This window comes from Barbus barbus (assembly GCF_936440315.1).
Source record: "Barbus barbus genome assembly, chromosome: 28".
NCBI lineage: Eukaryota > Metazoa > Chordata > Actinopteri > Cypriniformes > Cyprinidae > Barbus > Barbus barbus.
The window spans coordinates 14566131-14591053 of NC_136756.1; the positions used below are offsets into that span (position 1 = coordinate 14566131).

The 24923-nt window shown below is 35.0% G+C and overlaps 1 protein-coding gene across 2 annotated transcripts in view; it reads right to left on the minus strand.

Annotated features, from left to right (window-relative positions):
- LOC306847824 (succinyl-CoA:3-ketoacid coenzyme A transferase 1, mitochondrial-like) overlaps positions 1-24923 on the minus strand; it is a 47431-nt gene that overhangs the window by 5841 nt on the left and 16667 nt on the right. For both annotated transcript variants that reach the window (XM_079382005.1, XM_079382006.1), the window contains 7 exons: positions 21881-21988; positions 21652-21766; positions 21156-21250; positions 20251-20299; positions 20041-20113; positions 17112-17187; positions 2247-2336 (listed from right to left, as the gene is read on the minus strand). In XM_079382005.1, the coding sequence (XP_079238131.1) occupies positions 2247-2336; positions 17112-17187; positions 20041-20113; positions 20251-20299; positions 21156-21250; positions 21652-21766; positions 21881-21988 (606 nt within the window). The remainder of the gene's footprint in view (positions 1-2246; positions 2337-17111; positions 17188-20040; positions 20114-20250; positions 20300-21155; positions 21251-21651; positions 21767-21880; positions 21989-24923) is intronic.

Below are 24923 nucleotides of genomic sequence, written 5' to 3' on the forward strand. Positions count from 1 at the left end.
CAGCCTTTGCTCATATTTACCAAGGGTGCCAATATTAGTGGAGGGCACTATATATATATAAAATATATCTATATCAAATTATTATTTAAAATATAGTTAATCAATATTATTAATAATTAATAATCAATGTTTTGAATCAACGTGCTAATGACTTTCTGAAGAAAAAAAAGATTAATTAAATATGAATTTCTTTCTACTACATTCTTTTTAAATTCTTCTTTGATTCTTCTTTCACAGCATCATGTAGTGAGTCGATCGACAATTTCCAAATGTACTGCACATACCACTAAAGCTGTACCTAAAAAACTGTTTCAGGGAAGATTAAAGAGCACTCTTATACCGTTTCAAACCCGTATGCTGTCAAATGTTTGGAAGAATCTTTACACAGCTCTTTCCATTAAATGACAGTTCATAGTGGCTGTCAAGCTACAAAAAGACACCACAAAAGCAGCAGGAAAAGTAGTCCATGTGACTCATGCAGTATATTACAAATCTTTTGAAGCCATACAAAGCTATTATATATAGCTTCAAAATACTTGCTATGCAATGCACAAGCCAATTTCAGGATACTTTCATGATGCTTTTTTATAGAGATGCATCATTATTAAAACTCTGTGTGATACTCTTAAGCTAATAATTGTTTTCATGGTATGGCCAATCAAGTTTCTATACAAAAATTCTATAATTATTTATTTATTTTTTTACAGCTAGCTAAAACTAAAATCATAAAAAAAACTGTTACCTAAGCTAGCTGCCAAGGAAATATATATTTGTTTATTTGCATTTAGTTTAATTTGCAGTACTAAAATAAAAAACTTATTAAAACTATTTATAATTGTAAAAGCAGAAAAAAAAATCTAATTAAAAAAATATTAACAAAATCTATAGTAGTATACCAGTATGTCAATGAAACTAAAATAACACTGGTCTAAATTGATCAAAAACAAACCACAAAAAATTCAGAATCTCTCTAATATCAGCAAATAACCAATAAAGTAACGATATGCTGTGCATCCCTAGTTTTTTGTGCTGCTAGAAGCAAAACATTTATTTTTATGTTTTTCACAAACAACAACAACAACAAAAAGTTCCCACTGAAAAAATAACAGCATACAAATTTGGAAAACAGATTAAATAATGACAGAATGTTAATTTTTGGGTAACTATCCTTTAAGATTGCAAAAATGTGTAGCATACACCCATGACACAGCGTGTATGCATTGCACTGTCTGCACAGCTGAGAGCTTCTCAGAATAATGACGCCTCTCCAACTGTCTGCTTAGGGAAAAGAGCTTCTGTCACTCACAGGAAATAATGATGCCCTTCTCACAGGGAATACGTGCCATGCAATGTGACTCAATAAGAATCTGTTCATTAAAACTGATCGATGCAGTCATCACTTGCTTCTACGTTTAAAACAAAAGTACTTGGAGGAATTACAAGAAATACCGAAGAAATACCTTTATAACATAATGCTCAACGCAACATATTCTGTTCATATACCATATCTTTGAGAGCTGATTTTCCATCATCTCAAGAGAAAGAAACATCACTTATGCTTTTCGAAGTAGCTTCCAAAAAGTGCTGACATTTTTAAAAAACAGGGTTTGAATTGGGATTTCAGGACTGAGAAAAGTCGTCAAACTGAGTGGTGGTTCTAGTGACTTAGGAAAAGTCATGGATGACATAGATCACTTTTAATAAGTCATGCAACTTCTAATAATTATCAAATTAAAATGACTACCTTATACTATTGTTCAAAAGTTTGAGATCAGTAAGTATTTTATGTATTAAGTATTCAGCAGCCATTACTCCAGTCTTCAGTGTCACATGATCCTTTAGCTCTTTAGCTGATTTGCTGTTCAAAAAACATTTCATATTTTATTATTATTATTATATTTTTGCAGAAACCATGGTACATTTTTCCAGGATTCTGTGATGAATAGACAGTTCAATTTAATACATCCTTGCTGAATTAAAAAAAAGAAAGAAAAAAAAAAGAAACCTCTTTTGAACAGTAGTGCATATGTCGGAAATGGGTCACTTTTCATTGCATTTAATTTTTGAATTCACTACTAACTTTTTTTAATTTTTGGTTACACTTTACTTTAAGGTCCTTGTTACAGTGTAATTATACAAGTACTGAGTAATATTAACAAACTATGTGTATTTACTATATGGTTAGTGTTACTTGCATGTAATTAGCTGCTAACAAGTATAACGCAGTCTGATATGATTACACCAACCTTAGCAGAGTGCTCCATTGTAACAACCACTTTAGTTCCAGCACTGGCCACTAGATCCATAGCCCCTCCCATGCCCTTCACCATCTTACCCTGAAGGGAAACATACAAATAAAGATGTTGTAAGACATGAGCAGCACATGCATGTAAATCTAAACACATTTTTGCATTACAAACACACACACAATATTTCAGGTTATAGGAAACAACTGAGAATTAATTAAGCAATTCAAATGAAATCCTACAGTGGTCTATGGGATTTAGTTCAATTTGAGAAGCACAGGAGAGCTTGGTCAGGTTTGTTTTGGAGGGAATCTGAGAGGGCATTGTTGCTAGGAAACCATAAACCAGATTACCTGTGGCTGGAGTCACTTAACAAAAGGGCCTTTTCAGTGACGTTGATTTTTATTTTATTTTTTATTTTTTCCCCAAACATGCTCGAATACAGACACATGCACAAACAAACTTGGCACATGGAGGCTAAGAAATCCGTGAGGAGTATAAGCTTGTTGTGTGCCATGTAGATTTTGTTTTGCTCTTGAATTTATCAACAACATTTCCTGCCATCCCTGAAGCAATACATTAAGTAAATGCCTAGATATTCTGCCATAATTTAGCTCCACTATGAAAAATGGAAACGGCCTTGAGCGTTCATGCTTCCTGATTCCCCGTAGTGTCATTTTACAGGAATTTCCAAAAACTATTTTATAAGCTGTGGGAATTCATTTAAGAAAATGTCTTCTGCTGTTTCTCAAAGTATTGGGCTCAAGCTCAACCAGCATGATCTCCTTCAGCCGCCAACAGAGACAGACATGCTTGAAATGCTTGAGTAGATTCTCAATAAAAAGAAGTGAATAGGAATGGAATCCCTAAAGTCTTCTCTACTACAGGTGATTACATTTTGTGCACACTCTTAGAAATTTGAGTTTGGACAACTTTCAAGGCAATTTTTTCAATATTTAGATTTTTTTGCACCCTCAGATTCCAGATTTTCAAATAGTTGTATCTCAGCCAAATATTGTCCTATCCTAACAAATACATCAATGGAAATCTCATTTATTCAGCTTTCAGATCCTGTATAAATATTTACCCTTATGACTGGTTTTGTAGTCCAGGGTCATATATATGGCTAATTATGTATTAATATATAACGATTAGGGATGCACAATATTGTCCCAGTTGGATATTTAATTGTGCTAGGCCCAGTTTACATTTCACACTACAATACATTGTGGTCAGGTGAGAAAGACCATGACTAGTAGTAACATGCGTCTCCAATGAGTCTCCTGTGACCACTTCTGATCGGAATTTCAAGCAGTGTTGTTATTAACTAAAACTAATTTTAAAAAAAATCATTAACTGAAATAAATATGAAATATAAGAAAATATAAAAATTTGATGAAAACTTAAATAAAATAAAAAAATTAAACAAAAATGAAAATTTCTGCCTTGACAATTGACTGAAATAAGTTGGAGTAGTAAAATTACTAAAAATAAAACTAGAAATAATTATTAAAAAATGAAAATCACATTATTAAGTTAAAATAAAATAAAAAAAACATTAAAATTAAATAAAAAATGTATTACAAATATTTATAAATACTGTAATACATAATACTAAAATAACAAGTCATAAAATAATAATTTTTAAATTAAGGCATTAAGTTCAATTTCCAAAAGATTATTTTTTATTCCTCTTTTTAGTCAACTTTAGCATGGGTGCCTAAACTTATGCATAGCACTGTAAGTATTGCCAAAGGGTGATGTAAGCTTTCATTGAGTTTCCATCCTTGAAAACAGTTCACAAATCACATCAAATGACGCATATGGATATCAAACCCGAGCTGTGAATTGTCAGATGAAGAATAATAATGCATTAACCGATTGAAAATGGTCCAAGAGTTTATCTCAAAGCCACAAAGAGCAAATCAATCAATCAACCATCAAGCTCTCATCATCACTGCAAAGGGCTCTTAACACAGAGAACTTGACAAGCATGCAAATAAATAACAGGAAGCAAGGTGGAAAGAAAGGGTCCAAGTGCAGACACCTGGACTTTTTTCCTCTTCATTTATGCAGGCTTTGAAGGAGGCACATTCTGGAAGGAGAGCTGTTTACACGTTGGGGAAGTGCCACACGGAAGTTCTGTGTGGGTATGTGTGTATATATATGTGTTGAGGGGATATTTCACATGGAGAAAAAAAAAGCAACTTTAGTGGACAGCAGACTGAGAGTTTCCATGACAACTTATCAAATATTTCCTCTGTAAATCACACTATCCTTGCTTTTCATGCCTGCTGATTAAGATGAGAAATGATGCCCTTCACTTCAGGCGATTTCCTTTTGTTGGTTTGCATCCTTATCCGCTCCTCTAAATTCATTCTCTTCTACACAAACCGGCTGGACATTTAAATGCGTGGCAATTCAACGGTGACTAGCGTTAATGCCGTTTCCTAGACAACAATTGAAGTGCCAGTGACAGTGTGACAAAAGGCGGTGTAGTTTAACAGAGCCGAACAACTGCAGAGAATTGTATAATTCTTTATCACATCTTATGAAGTCTGTGAACTTTAGGGTATTACAATGCATGTTCTTTTTTTTTTTTTTATAATTAACCAGAAACATAACCTTTTGGCAAGGTGGCTTTCCTCTGTGCCGCTGACACTTCTCCCAAATTAATATCAAGAAACTGGTTTCAGGGCACCTTAAAGCACAAATTTGACCAAAAAAAAAAAAAAAAGTAGTTAAATGAAAATTCTTTCATCATTGACTCATTTCCAAATCCGTAAGACTGTACAGACTTGGGAAATAATGAGTAAGTAAAGATGGAATGTTAAATTTTGGGTGAACTATCCCTTTAATCAAATAAAAAATAACACAAGGAAAATTGTATTTGAAAAATATAGACATTTAAAATATTTAATTATATATACATAGTTAATGTATGCAGCATCTAATACATCTTTCATTAAGAATGCAATCCTAGAATGCACTTCATCAAGATCCATGAATAAATGTTCATTATAAATATACTTACTATATTTACAGTCAGATATTATGAATATTATTAATATAAGTAAGGAATACAGTTGACAGCAGGCCACTGAATTATTAGTAAATAATGCACTCCTGAGATGATGATGCTGCCACGAGGTGAAGCATTGGCTTTACGTACATAATAAAATCCAACTTTGTGGCAAAAACATGGAAATGATTAGTTATTTAGTTTTTTCCCTATTGTTTGCTATATGCATGTATGCTGTCAGTGTCTTTGTGGGTTTTGGTTCTTTTGCTGTTGTAAGCTGCAAGGACCTTTAAAATATCGGAAATCATTTGGTGAATTAACTACGTTCGCCGTGCGTTTCCCTGAAAATAATTGCACACCTTAGAACCAGAGGTGGCTAGTAACGAGTTACATTTACTTCGTTACATTTACTTGAGTACATTTTTTGGGTAACTAATACTTTTAGAGTATATTTTAAAATGGGTACTTTTACTCTTACTCAAGTATATTTTTAGAGAAAAAACGGTACTTTTACTTCGTTACTGTGGGCGACTCTCCTCTCGTTGAGGAGAACGATGCCCATTCGCGAATGATTCATTCTTTTGAGTCGATTCCGTTTAAAGGCTTTATCAAACCAGTGAATCGGTTCGCGAATCAGTTTGAATGATTCGTTCAGTTCCCTGCCGCACGCGCTGAGTCTCTGAAGCGGTTCTCACTCAGATAACAGAGAGTTTAAGAACATCAAGAGCGCTGAAGACGTGGCTTTGGATCTACAGTCAGTTGAAAGCAAATCTGCAAAGGCTTGTTTGCTAGAGCTATATGAAGATCTTTTATTAGATGAACACCGCGTGTGCTGTCTACTGTTCCACAGGTATAGGCCACGATACCACTATGACATTACCAGTTTGTTGTACATGTACCTTACATTAAATACAATGTATAATTTATACATTAAATAAGCTGTCACAGAGTATGACATGAACACCCGCGGAACCCGCGTTAGCTCTGCGCAGCGGCGGGCGGCCTGTTCTAGACACAATTAATATTCATATTTTTACAATATTTACGCTTGCAAAAATATATTCTACATTTGTTTACATTTTGCAGAACAGAAGATCCGTCAATATGCATTTGTTTCGTTATGTTCAGAGCAGTCATGTGAGGAGTTTTCAGAGGTTATAGGATAATACATAATTAATTTACTTTAAAATATAATTTAATTCAGTGATGCAAATCAGAATTTTCATCAGCTGTTACTCCAGTTTTCGGAGTCATATGATCCTTCAGAAATCATTATAATATATTGATTTATTACCAGTGTTGGAAACAGTTTTGCTGCTTAATATTTTTTGGAACCTGTGACATTTTGTTCAGTATTCTTTGATGAATAGAAAGCTAAAAAGAGCAGCACTGATAATAAATCAACATGATTTCTGAAGGATTATGTGACTCTGAAGACTGGGATAAAGGCTGATGAAAATTCTGATTTGCATCACTGAAATAAATTACATTAAAATATATATATATATATATATATATATATATATATATATATATATATATATATATATATATATATTGAACAGCAGTGTGTGTGTGTGTGTGTGTATACACATTACATAAATGTAATCTATATATCTAAATAAAAATAGACTATATTCAGTATATGATCCAAAGTAACTAGTAACTAACTACTTGAGTAGTTTTTTTATCCGATACTTTTTTACTCTTACTCAAGTAACTATTCAGACTATTACTTTTACTTTTACTTGAGTAAATATTTCTAGAAGTACTTTTACTTTTACTTGAGTACAGTTTTTGGGTACTCTACCCACCTCTGCTTAGAACGTTTGTTAACCAATAAGATTCAAGCATTCAACAGCCCCATAGTATAATTAATAATTATACAGTTACTTGTATTATTATATAAATTAATATGATTTTTTTGACATAAATAAATTTATATAATATTAATATAAATTAACTATTAATTTAATACCAAAAACTATCAATAAAATTAGTTCAAAATATTTAACGTTTTGGAACATATCTAAGTGAGCTTTGGTGTAGAGCAGGGTACTTCAACCTTGAAGATAGGAAAATTCCTTATTATGAAATGTGCAGACACTACCAAAAAAAGATTTGAACAGTAAGATTTATGTTTTTTAAAGACTTTTCTTCTGCTCACCAAGCCTGCATTTATTTAATCCAAAATACAGCAAAACAGTAAAATTTTTGCTATTTAAAATAACTGATTTCTATTTGAATATATTTTAAAATGTAATTTATTCTTGTGATCAAAGCTAGATTTTCAGTATTATTACTTCAGTATTCAGTGTCACATGATCCTTCAGAACTCATTCTAATATGCTGATTTGCTGTTCAAGAGACATTTATTATTATTATTATTATTATTATTATAAATATTTAAAACAGTTGAGTGCATTTTTCAGGATTCTTTGATGAATATAAAGATCCAAAGATCAGCATTTATCTGTAATAAAAAGCTTTTGTAACATTATACACTATACCATTTAATTAATGCTGTTCTTTTGAACATTCTATTCATCAAAGGACCCTGAAAAAAAATTCTACTCGGCTGTTTTCAACACAATAATAATAATAAATGTTTTTTGAGCAGAAAATTAGAATATTAGAAAGATTTCTGAAGGATCATGTGACTGGAGATATGGTGCTAAAAAATCAGCTTTAAAATCACAGGAATAAATTATATTTTAAAATATATTTAAATAGAAAAGTTATTTTAAATTTTTAGAATTTATTCTAAATTTGACTGTTTTTGCTGTACTTTGGATTAAATAAATGCAGGCTTGGTGAGCAACCGAGACTTAAAAAAAAAAAATATCTTACTGTTCACAATCTTTTGACCGGTAGTGTATATGTACTTATGCATACGTTTTTGGTGGGGTTTTTTTTATAATTAAGTTAACACGTTAAACTGAAAGCCCTAAAACATATAAGAGAGAACAAGATTCATGCAGAACAGAGACGGAGCAACTTCTGTGTCCTTAAGTTCCATCAGGTAATGGGTAATTTGAAGTGGACTATAATTTTGTGTCTGGGCTTGCTGAAAGGCTGTATGAGAGCCATTTCTGAGTGAGGGTCAAGAGTTAAGAGTCCCAACTAAGGTTTGTGCACATGAATCACATCTTTTTAACAAGAGAGTGTGTGGGTGTTAGATGTGGAAGCAAGCGGGACTATTTCATTTCATCTAGTTCAGAATGTGTTCGACCCCATTTTTTGCATCAGCGTTGTACATTATAATTACAGACACAGCATGACTATAAAGCATGGAATGGCTCTATTTTCCCTCTTCTTGTCCATAAAAGACAGATAACACCACTTCACCATAAAAAAAACCAAAAGCCTTCCTTTACCAATGAATGCCAACCAGCTCTTCTGAGAGCTCAAGGATGATGTACATTTGTTTTTGGATTAAGCTGTTCTGGAACATTATGAATGCTAATTCAAAATCCCCATTACCGATGCTTCAGGGGCATTTTCTCCTAGGACGCGAGCGCATCCTCAAAATAATTTGGATGAGAAAACAATCAACAGTACAAAAATAAATGAAATATGAAAGGTTGAAGTGGCCATTCACACAGCACGTGTTTTTGCATTGAAAAACTGAGATGTGGGCAGTGGAAAAAATGCAAGGTCCTTTTTTTTTTTTTTTTACTTAAGTGCAAAGTCACTTTAGCCATGCACAAAATGCTGCAAAAAACATGCAAGATGTGTGCGTAATAGACAACCGTGTCTATCTAGTGCATGCTATACAGAAAAAAACTACTAAGAACAGTGCAAATTACTATCTGCTTTAAGACATGCTTTCTTTTGGGTAGTAAATAATAGTGCAAATACCAGTAATTTGACAAGCCCAAAGATTAGTAAATCGCGTTGCGTGGTTCATTTTAATACTCTACTCCCATAAATGTTTCATCTGAAAGGGACACTCCTACATTATGCATATTCAATAAGGTGAGTCCACACCTTTTCAGCACTAATTGTAACACCAAAAGACGGTTTACACTGGCACAAGCTGTTGTGGCACAAGATTTTAAAATAACAATTTTTCTTCTCAAATAACAATTTATGGCCTTATCATCTTTATTTATGTGGTGAAAAGCTGTGTAAATCACACTCCCAGAAAGAATCACAAATTACGCAATCAAGACAGTCTCACTATGCTGTCAATTACATGTACATGTACATATATATATATATATATGTATATGTATATATGTACAGTGCCCTCGATAAGTGCCCCCCAAACTTGCTCTGTTGCCTGTGGAGTCATTAACAAATATGACATTTGCATAAGACATTTGCAAACATGATTAAAAGATGAATATGAGACAAACCTACAGAATGTCACATTTTATTATTAGCCGTTTCAACACATACATGTTTTACCAAATAAAAAGAACAGCACTTTTAGAGTTCATCCCACTCATTGATGTGAGCATAAGTATTGGGACAGTTGAACATAAGGCAGATATAAAAGATTAAAAGCTATTATTTAGTTGCAGATCCCTTGCGCACAATCACAGCAGTGAGTCTGTGACCCATAGACATCACCAGACTCTTGGTCTCATCCTTTGAAATACTTTTCCCAGCCTTTAATGCAGCCGATCCCAATTGTTGCTTGTTTTGAGGAGTTTCTGCCTTTACTCTCCTCTTCAGCTGGTGAAATTCATGTTTTTTTGTGAACAACTGTTTATTGAGTTTTCTTTTTTGGAACAGTAGTACAAAACAAAAAGCAACTGTACAAATTTAAAACCCACCCCTTGGTAAACTTAGAAAATAAATAAATAAATAACATAAAATAAATAATAATAAACATTCATTAATATTAATAGCTAAACAAATAACAATAAAATAATTTTTACAAAGATTTCAGAAAAGACGACACAGCATTAAAAGCTGAATGCCATGAATTTACAGTTTTCACGTTAGATCCATGTATACGAGAAGTAGAGAGTTTCATTGAGATAATGTCCAACAAATACACACACTGTAAAAAAAATAAAAAGTTGAGCCAACTTATAACTTAAAATTTTAAGGCAACCAGCTTTTTGCAGATTTTTGAGTTCTCTCAACTCATTTTTGAAGGAGATTCTCAACTTTTTTGTATAAACTTAAAACAATAAGTTGAGAAAACTCAAAAATCTGCTGAAGTTTGTTGCCTTAAAATTTTAAGTTGGCTCAACTTTTATTTTTTTACAGTGCAGTCCAGGTTCTTCTGTCCATTGTGTGAGGAGGATTCCAACGGTTGACTAGCAATTTTTTTGCTGCTGTGAGAGCAGCTAACAGTAAAGATCTTTGTTGGACAGACAAGGTGAAGTGCCAAAAGTCATTCATGAAAAAATGGTGCGGAGTCAAACATATCTCAGTACCCATCAAATATGAAAGGTCCTGTGAGAGCTGAGTCCAAAAAGGTGAGAGAGGGGGGCACTCCCCCAAAAAAATGCAAAAACGTGCCTAAAACTCCTTGGGAACAGAGATTACACTTAGGAGAAGACAACAGATTTATATAAAAACGTTTCATTGGAGTTAACTAAACCCTTTGCAGCAATTTCCAATGAATCATTTGGTGATTAGGGTTTTTAGAAGACAATTTAAACATACCCCATACCTGATCGGAAAATAAAACATGCACATGCTCATTAAGATCCTTAGCCCAAACAGTTGTAATAGATAAAGGTTTGTATGAATGCTCAAGAAGAAAGAGATAGATAACTGAAGCAGAGGAGGGAGATTCCTCAGAAGGAAGGATTAGTTTGCGCAACGGGTGAACAGGCAGTTGAGAGTTCCAAGGCACCCCATATGCCCGTACGGCCGATCTAAGATTCTGGAAGGATTTTAAACCAGTGTCATCATAGATATCTCCCAGAGTGTTTACTTTATTATGAGTCCATTGCGGACAATGAAATGGAGTACTGCCTGACAAAAGGTTATTATTGTGAAAAATAGGCGAATGCCTATGCCATTTTGTAACTAGTTGTGAATGTCTTTCAACATCCCTCCATGTGGAGAGGAGATGGGTTACAATGGGACCAAACCGAGATTTACACTGCCTAAGCAGAACTCCCGAAAAAACAAGATGCATCAATTTATACGGATAAACAATAGATTCCTCAATTGCTCTCCAAGACACAGAAGCGTCAGGATCAAACCAAACTGCTAAAGGGCAGAGGGAAAAGGCTTGAGCATACCGTCTAAAATTAGGGAAAGAAAGACCTCCATGTAATCTACATCGTTGTAAGGTTGTCAATTTAATACGAGGACGTTTCCCATCCCATATATACCGTGAAACACATGCATCTAGTTTATTCCAGTAGCCAACTGGTGGAGCGAGAGGAATCATGGAAGAAAATAAATTAATACGTGGGAGAACATTCATTTTAATCACCGATATACGGGCCTGAAAAGAAGTAGGAAGAGGAGACCAATTTTCCAAATCTGAGGATACATTGGCTAGAATACCATTATAGTTTTTTTAGATGATTTCTTGCAGGGAAAGAAAAACATCTATCCCCAAGTACTTAAAGTTTTGAACCAATGGAATAGATATAGAAAGGGACATGGAATCAATTTTAGAATTGAGGGGAAGTAAACATGACTTACTCCAATTAATTTTAAACCCAGAGAGATCCAAAATGGTCAAATAAATTCAACACATGAGGAATAGAATGTGAAAAAAAAAGATATCATCAGCAAACAAAGAAATATGATGATGAGTATTCGGTATAATTATGGAAGAAATAGTTTCAGATTGTTGGACCGCTTTAGCTAAGGGTTCCAAGGATTGGGCAAACAAAGGAGAAAGCGGGCACCTGTGAGAACAGTGGCTGCTGGATTGGCATACAGAAATTTTATCATATTTATGAAACTCGATCCCAGACCCAGATGCTGTAGAACTGCCCATAAATAGTTCCATTCTAGCTGATCGAAAGCTCTCATCGCATCTAGAGATAATACTGCGCAAGGGGAGGATAAACTATTATTTGAATTAATAATATGATATAACCTGCATAAGTTATCCGAATCTGAGAGAGATTTAATGAATCCTGTTTGGTCATGATGAACTAGTCTATTCATAAATTTCTCTAGACGACGAGATAGTACTTTAGCACATAATTTAACATCAGTCCCTATAAAAGAAAGTGGCCGGTAACTAGAACAAGAAGTCAGATCTTTATCTTTTTTTAATAAGAGAGAAATAACAGCTATATTAATAGATGGGTGAAATGAGCCTCGAGTAACTGAAAAATGTATCATCTCTAACATGAGGGGGCCTAAATCCGACCAAAAAGTAGTATACAATTCGATTGGAATGCCATCTATGCCTGGGGATTTCCCCATGTTCATAGATCGAATTGCTGACTCCAGCTCCTGAAGAGAGATCGGTTCAGCCAGGTATTCCGGATCTGAATCTGACAGCCTAGGTTAAACAAGGTTAGACAGAAACGATGCAAAAGAGTCAGGGTCACCATCAGCAGAAGAAGTATAGAGGTTAGAGTAAAAAGAGTGAAAGGCAATATTAATGTATTTTGGGTCTGTCATTATGAGCCCAGATTGGGATTTCACTGCTGAAATATTAACAAACTTTTCACTGTTGTGTAATCTTAGGGCTAAAAGGTGGCTTGGTCTACTCCCTTGAAAATAATAATTCTGCCTGGATCTTTGGATCAGGAATTCTGCCCTGGATCTCAGTAATGAATTGAGTTCGGACCTAACCGCCATGATTTTACTGAGTGTATTGTCTGAGAAACAACGCTGATTATCTCTAGTCAGATTCTGGAGCTGTGATTCCAGTTCAACTATCTTTTTGTGTCGGTTTTTCTGAAGCAAAGAGGCATATGCGATTGAGTTATTCCTTATAAATCCTTTAACTGCATTCCAAAGTGTTCAAGGATCATCCACAGAACCTTGGTTAATTTCAATAAACTCAGTAAATTTATTGCTGAATTGACTGCAAAAATTTCCATCCTGTAACAATTTAGGGTTAAATCGCCATCTAGTGGCACGAGATAGCCAAAGGATCAAAGATAATCTGCACAAATTTCCATCATGATCCAACAAAGATAAGGAACAGATATCGGCATCACGAACAGCTGAAGATAAAGAAGTAGAAATGAAAATATAGTCAATTCGTGAAGAGGATTTATGAGTAGCAGAAAAGAAAGTAAAAGACTTAGCAGAAGGGTTTAATAAACACCAACTATCCACCAACGAGGATGAGGTTACACATTGCTGAAGTTTGTCAGAACACAAAGCTTGAGAGTATGATTCCTTGGGTCCAAATCTATCTAGGATATGCGACATTACAGAATTCATATCTGCACCCAATACAATTTCAAAATCTGAAAACTTCCAAGAGATAGGTTGACAAAACAGAGAAAAAAGTAGGGTCAGGAGTACAAAGGGCATAAACTGAGAGAAATACAATATTCCTATTCTCCACTATTGTTTTTATGCGTGTTATTCTACCATCTGTATCACAACCTTTATCTAAAATAGTAATACTTAAAGACCTCCGGGCCAATATTAGGACACCGATATTAGGACACCCAATTTAATTGTTGATATCAAGAAAAGACATTTTTACTAGTAAGAATTGCATTTCTGATATGTGAAATTGGAATTTCAACTAGTAAGAAATTAATTCTTGATATCAACAATTGATTTTGAATGGCAGCCTATGGTGACATTTAACTAGTGAAAATACAATTACAGATATCAACAATTGAATTCTTGATATAAAGAATTAAATTGTTGATATCAAGAATTAGCATTTTAACTGGTGAAAATTTAATTGTTGATATCAAGAATTAACATTGTTACTAGTGGAAATACAATTGCTGATGTCAAAAATAGCCATTGCTACTAGTAGAAATCTAATTCCTGATATCAAGAATTAACATTTTAACTAGTAAAAACTGAATTGTTGATATCAAGACTTTAAATGATGATCTACGAGAGAGCTGGGTTTTAGCAACCTGTTAGCTCGGGTTAAATTAAATATTAACCTTCATACCCGTCGCCATCATAACACCTGTAGTGTTTACAAGGGATTTGTTGACTAATGGTCCAAAAAGTGAAGATTAATAATAGCTGAACACCAGTTTCGCATTAATATTTCCCCATAAATAATAGTTCATACTGTAATCTGGCACATCCTGAGACAACTCTTCCGCTTTTTATTGTTACCGGCCCCCTGTTGAAGTTGCTATGACAATTTGATACAGCATGTCTTCATCATCATTTGGGATGCTGTTGAGAGAGAGCTGCTATCAGCCGATGAGCAGATGGAAGAGGAGGGATCTTGTAACGTCCCTCTTCCTCTCTTGATAGTATGAGTCTTCCAGCTCCAGACCCTCTGGCTACATTACAGACTGTTGTCCCTTTAGTCTTGAGAGGTGGCCGGGGAGCCCACAGTAATTGGAGGGATTATTGTAATTAGTCTGCCAGGCTTGTCTGATTCATTAAGAGTTTAAAGGCTAAAGACAGCTTAGAACAGCACACTCTAGTGCGCCATGCAAACCTATTTATGTTTGGCAATGTACCCTGATGTCCCCACAGACAGCTACTGACCTAAACATACCATCACGGGAGAATATAGACTTTACTGGTCTGTTGTGTTTAGGTTAAATTTGCATTACATTTACATTGCACAGTTCCCTAGAAATCGACCCATGAACTTGCTGATGCTAATGCTACGCTCCACTGTTTAAGCTAGTAGAATGCTTTATGTTTCTGTCAAACATATGTAAATAAATGTGTAAAAGTATAAATGGATCTAAAATTACATTTTAGTAAAGGCTATTCAATTTAGGTCAAATACTTTGTATAACTATTGTGTACAAATACATCCTTATTCTGAAAGCCTTTGTTCATGATGTGTAATGGGTAGGCAGTTTTCTTTTACCAGTATGCAGGTAAAAGTGAGAAAGCCTGAGATTTCTGAAATGTCCAGATGAAAATAAAATTAAAAATCACAACATAGTCTAATTGAAATAAAAAAAATAATAAATTACATTAGTAAATAAAATAATGGTATCATTTATTAGAAATAAATATTAATAATGGTATCATTTATTAGAAATAAATATTAAATATTATTAAATCATATTTAAATTATATATAAAATAAAATAAAAATATAAAAACTGGTCAGTTTTAGCACAAAAAAATTACTTATCAATAATATATATAATTTTATAATATTATATTATAATAAAATAATTTTATATATTGGAACACATAAAAAAATATTTCTAATAATTCCATTATTAGAAGGTAGAAAAGGTAAAGCAGGGCATCCAAATATTAAAGCAAAGCACTAGCACCACCAATGTCATGTGTTTGATTCTCAGGGAGCACACAAAGTGATAAACTGTATACTCTGAATGCTATGTTGCTGTCGCTTTGGATAAAAGCCTCTGACATTTAATGCATTCATTTAAATATTTTCAGCTCACCAATCCATATCTTCGCCATCTTAGACACATTAAGTAGCACATCTTTCATGAGCGTGATCTCTGCATTTCAATGTGTGCTTCACATTTTGCCCTTACCAAAGTGCAAGTGAGGAGACACAAAAACGAGGCAAGGAGGGGGGGGGGGGGGGGGGGGGGCACTAAAAGCAGAGTGCATCTCATGGTCCATGTGTGCCAGTTTGCAAGAAATAACCTTCAACCAAACTCGATAAGCGAGACGCGCAGAGGGCCAGGAGGCTGGGAGGCATCAGTCAGTGACAGGGCGAGGGCCCTGGAGAACTATAAATAACCCTGCAGAGGTGTCTGCATGCAGGGCAGCTGTGTATCGACAGTCCCTCAACTGACAGCAGGACAAGGCGCCACGGGCGACAGCCAGCAGAAAAACGGCTCCAAAAAAACACAGCCAACATTGACTCTCATTAAGCCTTGGAAACCCTTTTGTTAACCTAGAGGGAAGCAATGACTTTGGATTTAGGAAAATAGCAGGCTAACTGATGCACAGACAATACTTGGATGACTGTAAAAAAGAATTACACTGAACAATGTGGGTCTGATTAACTGGAGTCCATGTTAGCTCACTGGCTATTGTACATTTCAACGGTGTGGTTCTTAACTGTAGTGGTTCTCAACTCATGGAACGTGACCCAAAAAAATACAGATTAGACTTGTCTAAAGTCAAATGTGGATCCGGAAAATCTGGATTAGCTTTTGGTTTAGCTAATACAGACCAAAATTGGTATGCACGTTTGCACTACCATGTTACATTATGAATTCAATTCTTCATGGTTTTGTACAAGTGCTACCTGAGTGACAACTTCTTTTTTCTTTTCTGCTTGAAAAGAGACGTAACAGGCATAAAATGAGACCATACATCTGTATTTGTGCTCCTCAAAGAACATTATCTTCTACATAAATCATTTCTGATTTCACGCTGTGAGTTCTGTCATTAGCTGCTCAGTGATTTCCATAAACAAAAGGAAAGCTCTCGAGTTAATTTCAGCGGGAGACTGGAGAATGGATGCAGATGGAAAGAAGGGAAAGAATTGGAGTTGGGCTATGGTCTTGAAGTTCGGTTTGATTCAGCAATGAATGCATGCATGATGAAACTATGGATAAGGTTTTACCTTGTACACGTGTCTTAACATACTGAAGAAGGACAGAACTATAAGCAATTAAAAACATACAGTATCTGCAAAACAACTAAATATTTTGTGTGCAAGACACAAATGGCTGGATTGAAGCAACTGAAATTTTACACAAATCTTGTTTCAGCCTCACTCTTATTGTTCAAATCGGTCGTACTGGCGTATGTATAAATAAGGAAATGAAGCTGTGAACTTGCCGGAATCATCCAGTTGGCCAGATCTCCACACTTGGATACCTGCATGGCTCCTAACATGGTTAAGTTGATATGACCCCTAGAGGAAACAAAAAAAATTATCAAATCAACAAGGCTTTCCTGTAGCTCAAATAGTAGAGCATGGCGCTAGCAACGCCAAGGTCATGGGTTCGATTCCCAGGGAAAGCAAGAGCTAATAAAATGTAAAAACTGTAACTTGAATGCGATGCAAGTCAAGCGTCTGCTAAATACATAAATGTAAATGTAAAAGGCCATCCAAAAAACATCAACACTTCCTAACAGACTAGACTAAATCTTCTAAGTAGCAAGGTCCTGTGTGCCAAAAAGTTGAGCCTATTGGCTTGAAATAGTGCACCACTAAACCACTGGATTGTCAGAAGGTCTTATTCATGAATCTACAGACAGACTGTAAGTGGGTGGAAGGGCTCTATTCTTAATGTATGTGCTGTCATGACTCCCCTTGTGCCGGGTACAGCAAAGACCCCATGACCATTCACTGTGCTCCCTATTGCACCAGACAATTAAGGCCTAAATATATAACCGCTGCTGAATTCACAGACGGAGAAAACAGAAATAACAGTGAAGCTTGTGGGAAGAAGGCATCAGCTGCCTGTGGAAAAATCGATAAGGCTCAGAAAACATCAACGGGGAGTTTTCAAAACGACATGGCACTAATGCCTAACATACAGCTATGCAAATAACAGGATTATTAAAGGGAAATTTCAATTTATGACTGCACAAAAACAGATAACTGGAAGGAATCAAAATAACCAGTATATATAAGAATTATATATATTCTTTTAATCTACCTAATATATATATATATATATATATATATATATATATATATATATATATATACACTTCCCAATGAATCTGGTGGCATTTTCTTGAATATTGGTAGTCAAGATGGTTTTGTACCCTTCCAAATTCATTCTGCTACTGTCATCATACATTAAGTCATCAGTAAAGATGAGAGGGCCTGTTCCAGAGACACCCATACATGCCCATGCCATGACACCACCTCCACCATGCTTTACAGATGAGGCTGTATGCTTGGGATCATTTGCAGTTCCCTTTTTCTCCACATTTTTGCTTTCCCATCACTTAGATAAAGGTTCATCTTTGTCTCATCGGTACATAAACACAGTTCCAAAACTCTTCTGGCTCACCTTTGTGCTTTTTTGCAAACTCTATTCTTGCCTTTCTATTTTTGGTGCTGGTCAGAGGTTTGCATCTTGCTGTGTAGCATCTGTAATTCTGTGTCAAAGTCTCCTGAGGACAGTAGATTGTCTGTCTTTAAGTTGTTGGTGATTTTACAGACATGTCTTTTAGGATTCATTTTCACAGCTTTTATGATTTGTCTGTCATCAACTACTGTTGTTTTCTCAGCCGATCAGGTCGTTGTTGGTTGCTGGTGGTTTCCAAACTCTTGATTTCTCCATGCCCTTTGTTTTTGCTATAGCTCTAATTGACTTCCTCTTTTCTTTTAGCATCCAAATTGCTTGCTTTTCTCTCAAAGCCAGCTCCCTCATCTTCATCCTGGTTTGTGTGTGTCATCATCGATTGCAGGATTCAGAATACAGAAGTAATGGATATAACTGATACGACACATTCCCTGCTTTTAATATCTGAAGAATTAATGCAACAGGACACAGCTGATCACTTAGAAAGACCTGTGAGGCAACTGTTCCAATACTTATGCTCACATCAGATAGAGGGATGAAACTCTAAAAGTGCTGATCTTCTTAGTTGGTAAAACATGTATGTGTTGAATCACCCAATAATAAAATGTGACATTCTGTAGTTTTGTCTCATACTCATCTTTTAATCATATTTGTAAATGTGTATTTGTAGAAATAGCCAAAAATACATTGTATGGGTCAAAATTATTGTTTTTTCTTTTATGCCAAAAATCATTAGGATATTAAGTAAAGATCATGTTCCATGAAGATATTTTGGAAATTTCTTACCATAAATATATCAAAACCTAATTTTTGATTAGTAATATGCATTGCTAAGAACTTCATTTGGACAACTTTAAAGGCGATTTTCTCGATATTTAGATTTTTTTACACCCTCAGATTCCAGATTTTCAAATAGTTGTCTCTTGGCCAAATATTCTCCTATCCTAACAAACCATACATCAATGAAAAGCTTATTTTGATGTATAAATCTCAATTTTGAAAAAATTATACTTAAGACTGGTTTTGTGGTCCAGGGTCACATATATATATTTTCCCTAGTGGTCTTGGACTCCAGTAGCTTTTGGGCCCTCATAAAGTACACTGGGAAAACACCACTTAAAATAGTGTCATCAGGAAATTGATATTCACACACACAGGATGCACAATTACTCACTCACACACTTAAGACCAGCAAGAGTCAATTGCTTTATCGACAGCACCGCACGATCTCTCCGTGAAGGCCAGAACGGTCCCGGCAGAGACAAAGCACCTTCATTCCGGCCGTCTCACCCTACTGAGCAGTACAAGAAGCATCCAATTAAAGTAGCCACCTGTTTTGACAGAGCTGAAAATGTCAGCCAACGTGGCCTGAGGCGCAGGCAGCATCACGGTCGACTCATTGCATATTCTGCCTCCGCTCTATCCCTCACTTTCACCATTAACACCCAGCAAACAACCCACCACAAAACAGCCACAGCGCTTCATTCGACACGAAAAGTCACATTTATTACCGGAATGTCTAAGTGAGCTCTTCCACCCACAACTGGCCTCTTTAAAAGTGTCAACATATGGGTCAAAGTACTCAGCCCCTCTGAGGAACAATCTACTGAAAGTCAACTTGTGAAAAATGTTTTGTGGGAATGGTTATAAACACTGAATATATATATTAAAAAGTCCTTATATATGATTGAATAACGTTAGACTTAAATGTGATTCGTCCTTACCCTCTGATCATGGCAAAGGAATCGTCGCTAGAGAAATAAGCGGCTCCAGGAAGAACTGTGACAGTTTCTTTACCTGAAAGGGTGAGGGTGAAATGGAAAGAAATTTCATTAAGTGCTCTGAATGGACAAATTAGGTTATTAAAAGGAAATTTATGCAATGCTAATGCTGTATGACTGTCTACTAGTTTGAAAATGAGGGATAATTATTACCAGCGTTGATGAGATCTGGATCAACTTCTTCCTCTGTGGGGTAAGGGCCCTGAATTATTCAAAAAGCACAAAAAAAAAAAAAAACAGTACTTATGAATGCTTTTATGAGCGCAATAATCACTCATATTAAGACAAAAATAAATATGACGTATATCAACAATTAAAGTTAAATGGAGCCAAGGATTCAACTGTTGCTTTATGTAGATGAAGAACATCGTTTCTGTGTCTAGATTCATTATTGTTCCTTTCATACATGATACCTGCTGTATACTGTATATAATAGAGGTAATATTTGATGTTAAACAATAATACAATACAAATCATACTAACTATAATCATTGTGCTCACCAAGACTACATTTATTTTATCAAAAATACTGTAAAAACAATTATATTGTGAAATATTATTACAATTTAAAATATAATTTCTGTCTTAATTTTAAAATGTAATTTATTCTTACGAAAGCAAAGTTGATTTTAGCAGCCTTAACGCCAGTCTTTAGTGTCACATGATCCTTCAGAAATCATTCAAATATGTTGATTTGCTGCTCAAGAAATATTTCCTATTATCATCAATGTTAAAAACAGCTGTGCTGCTTAATAGTTTTGTGGAAAGAACATTCAAAAGATTAGCATTTAAATCTTTTGTAACATTATAAATGTTTACTATCACTTTTGTCCTTGATGAATAAAAGTATTCAAAACACTTGAACGTGAGTGTAGCATTTAAATAATTTATGCATGTCAACATTTCAAAAATTTCATAACTCAGTTTCAGGCTCATTACAGTAAACAAGAATGCAAGAACAATAAAATCATAACAGACAGGATTTTCAAATGCTTGTATAACTGAATTTATAACTCTATTTAGCAAATTCAATACAAATCTGAGAAAAGACAGCTTACCAGCCCCAGAATGCCATTTTCACTCTGCAGGTGGACGGTAATATCTGGTTTAATGAAATTACTGGCCAGCATGGGGATTCCGATGCCCAGGTTAGCTAAAAAGATTATCAAACCGCATTAACAGATTAGCATGAGACACACACAGGAAATGAAATTCTCAGCAAACATTAAAACCATTGTTGCTTATAATAAATGGTTAAAATGAAAGGAAAACGTCACCAAATTTCAATATAACTTTCATATACTTGAAATATAGCACACAAGTTGTGTGATTCATTTCTATTATGTTCTGAAAGCTTCAATTTCCATTCACTGTAATTGCATGGCAAAGACAGATTCTTCAAAATTCCCCCTTTTTATGTTCGCAAAACCAGCATACAGTTTTGGAACGACATGAGGGTGAATAAATGATGACGGAATTTTGATTTTCAGTGTTCAGCGTAAAATTAAAAATCGATAAAATTGTAAGCGACACGGTCTGAAACACTGTACATACCATACATCCCGTCCTCAAACTCCAGCGCAGCTCTGCGAATAATCCTCTCTCTCACAATATCAGAGTCTTTCTTGGGTTTGGGATTTTCTGCCTGGCCTTTCTTTACTGTACGCCTCTGCAAAAGGTCAGACAGAGGGGCGGCAATAAGAAGAAGAAAAAAAAGATGACAAAGGATAGATGGATAAAGGAAAACTGATAGAAACGAGCTAGACGAGTCAAGCCACCTCACCTCGATCCGCTTCTCATAGCTATCTCCCTCGACAATCCTGTGGACGTAGATGCTGGGGATGTGGATGTCTTCTGCGGCAAACATGCCCACGTCTACAATCTCCTCCACCTGAAGACAGAACATAGACCAGCTGATGATGACAATGAGATTAAGATGTCATGTTTCTCTGCAATAAGAAAGGAACAACAGATGGGCAGAATTGCTGACTGCCCATTAAGTACGGTCAAGATTGTTTTAAGTAGCTTTAAATGTTGTGTGTATTGGTTAAAGCGTAACCTCTCAGAGACACGTTTAGGATGTTGACAGTTTGTAGCACTCAGCACACTAAGAGTCTATCAGTACTGTCAGTATGGCAAACTGTCAGATAAGTTGCTTCTCTACATTCATTCCTTTTAAAGCACTGTTGGACTTCAGATCACCTGCAATGAATAATATTTTGGTTATTTTGCATAATCCATAAGATTCCTTTTTCATGAGGACTATAATTTTGTGCAATAACAGAATGCAGATATTTAGCCTATTTATCTGCTGAATATCATTATATCATTGTATATATCAAATACATACAAAAGTTTGGGGTCAGTAAGATTTTTTTATTCAGCGAGGATGCATTAAATTGACCACAAGTGACAGTAAATACTTTAGAAAAGATGTTAATTTATAAACAAATGTTTCTTAAACACCAAATCAGCATACTAGAATAATTTCTAAAGGATCATGTGACAGTGAAGACTGGAGTAATGATGCTGAAAATTCATCTTTGTCAATACAGGAATAAGCTGTGAGGCAGCTGCCTCTATACTTACGTTATGTTGTTTATGTTTATGTTAATGTTATTTGCTAGTTCCTGCCTTCTTCCCTGAGTCTTGGAATTTATTACATACAAATAGGCTATTAATATATATACACACACTTCAAAATATATCTTAATTTGTGTTCAGAAGGTGAACAAAGGTCTTACGGGTTTGGAACGACATGAGGGTGAGTAATTACTGACATAATTTTAATTTTTGGGTGAACTATCTCTTTAAATTATCCTGACAACCCATTTTTTAAGACTTGCGACTCTTGGGTGGGGTTGAAAACCTACAATTTAAATGGATGCCAGGCTAGATGACAGTTCAGTGGCAGACAATTCTTCAGTGCCCTGTATCATCATCTATCATCAGCTCTCTCTCTGCGATCCATTACAGCTGAAAAAAGTGCCATACTATGTAGGTCAAACTGCCCCTGAAAATGGTGGAAACGCCTTACACTTTGTCAGATATAAGAAAAAGCTTTTATTCTGAATTCAGAGATGTTGATTTTGCCTTTACAGAGACTTCACACACCATTGATATGGACAGCTTTGAGGAGCCTACAGGGAACAATAAACCTGTAAGCAGCCTGATTGAGGATGGTTTGCCCTGCAAATGGGAAAATGTTAACCCATCTCTCTTTGGAGACTAGAGGATATGAGAAGCAGGGAATAAAGTGCTGACAGCTACTCAGGTTTAAAAAAAAAAAATTGTTTATAACAAAGTGATTAATTATTAACACTCCATACTAGCTACTTCTAACTACACTTAGAAGTCCATACTAGCTACACTTCTAACTGGTTACAAATAACACAAGCACATTTACCATTATTAAAGCGATAGTTAACCCAAAAATTTAAATTCTGTCATTAATTACTCACCCTCCTTCCAAAACCCTAAGACCTCTGTTCATCTCCGCACGGTGGAGACTAACACGGAAGAGAAGAAATTGTTTAATAAAGTCAGTATTTTTGTTTTCTTGGAATGACAAGAGGGTAAGTAATAAATGATAGAATTACATTTTTTGGCTCAACTATCCCTAGGCAAGGCAAGGCAAGTTTATTTATATAGCACATTTCAATGGTGGTAATTCAAAGTGCTTTACATAAAAGAAAATGAAATAGTCATTAAAAATAATAATCACAGCAGTAAAAACAAGGAAATAAAAATAATAATAAAAACAAGGAATTTTAAAATGATATGGAAATTGATTTAAAATGAATTTAAAACAGTTTAGAATAGAAAATAATTATACATAAAATACAGTGCAGTCAATTCGGACATAGCACAGTGCTCATTCAACAAATGCACAGCTAAACAGATGAGTTTTGAGTCTGGATTTAAATGTGGCTAATGTTTTAGCACATCTGATCTCTTCTGGAAGCTGGTTCCAACTGTGGGCGGCATAATAGCTAAAAGCGGACTCCCCTTGTTTTGTGTGAACCCTTGGTATTTTTAACTGACTTGATCTGTTAGGTCTGTTAGGTTTATATTCAGTGAGCATATCAGCAATGCATTTAGGTCTTAGGCCATTGAGTGATTTATAAACGAGTAAAAGTACTTTAAAATCAATCCTAAATGTAACTGGAAGCCAGTGTAAGGACCTGAGGACTGGTGTGATATGCTCAGATCTTCTGGTTCTAGTCAGAATCCTGGCAGCAGTGTTCTGGATGAGCTGCAGCTGTCTAATGGTCTTCTTTGGAAGGCCGGTAAGGAGACCATTACAATAATCCACCCTGCTGATGATAAAGGCATTAACAAGTTTCTCCAAGTCTTGACTGGAAACAAAACATCTAATGCCTGCAATGTTTTTGAGATGATAGTATGCTAATTTAGTTACTGCTTTGACATGACTACTAAAACTAAGGTCTGTCTCCAGAATCACCCCAAGATTTTTGACTTGATTTTTAGTTGTTTGACCCCTAGAATCAAGGTATGCATTCACCTTTGTTTCCAAATGCAATCAGTTTTCTCCTTGTTTAACTGAAGAAAGTTTTGGCACATCCAACTGTTAATTTAATCAATGCATTGGTAGAGGGAGTCAATGGGGCTATAGTCAGATAAGGCTAGGTAAATCTGGGTATCATCAGCATAGCTGTGATAGGTAATTTGGTTCTTCAAATATTAAATAATGTGCAAATATCCCTAATTCAATATTAACACCCCAATACTAGTGAATATTACATTTGTGCTATTTTAATATTTTCATATTCAAATTTGGTACTTCTAAACGTTTTAGAAGAAAC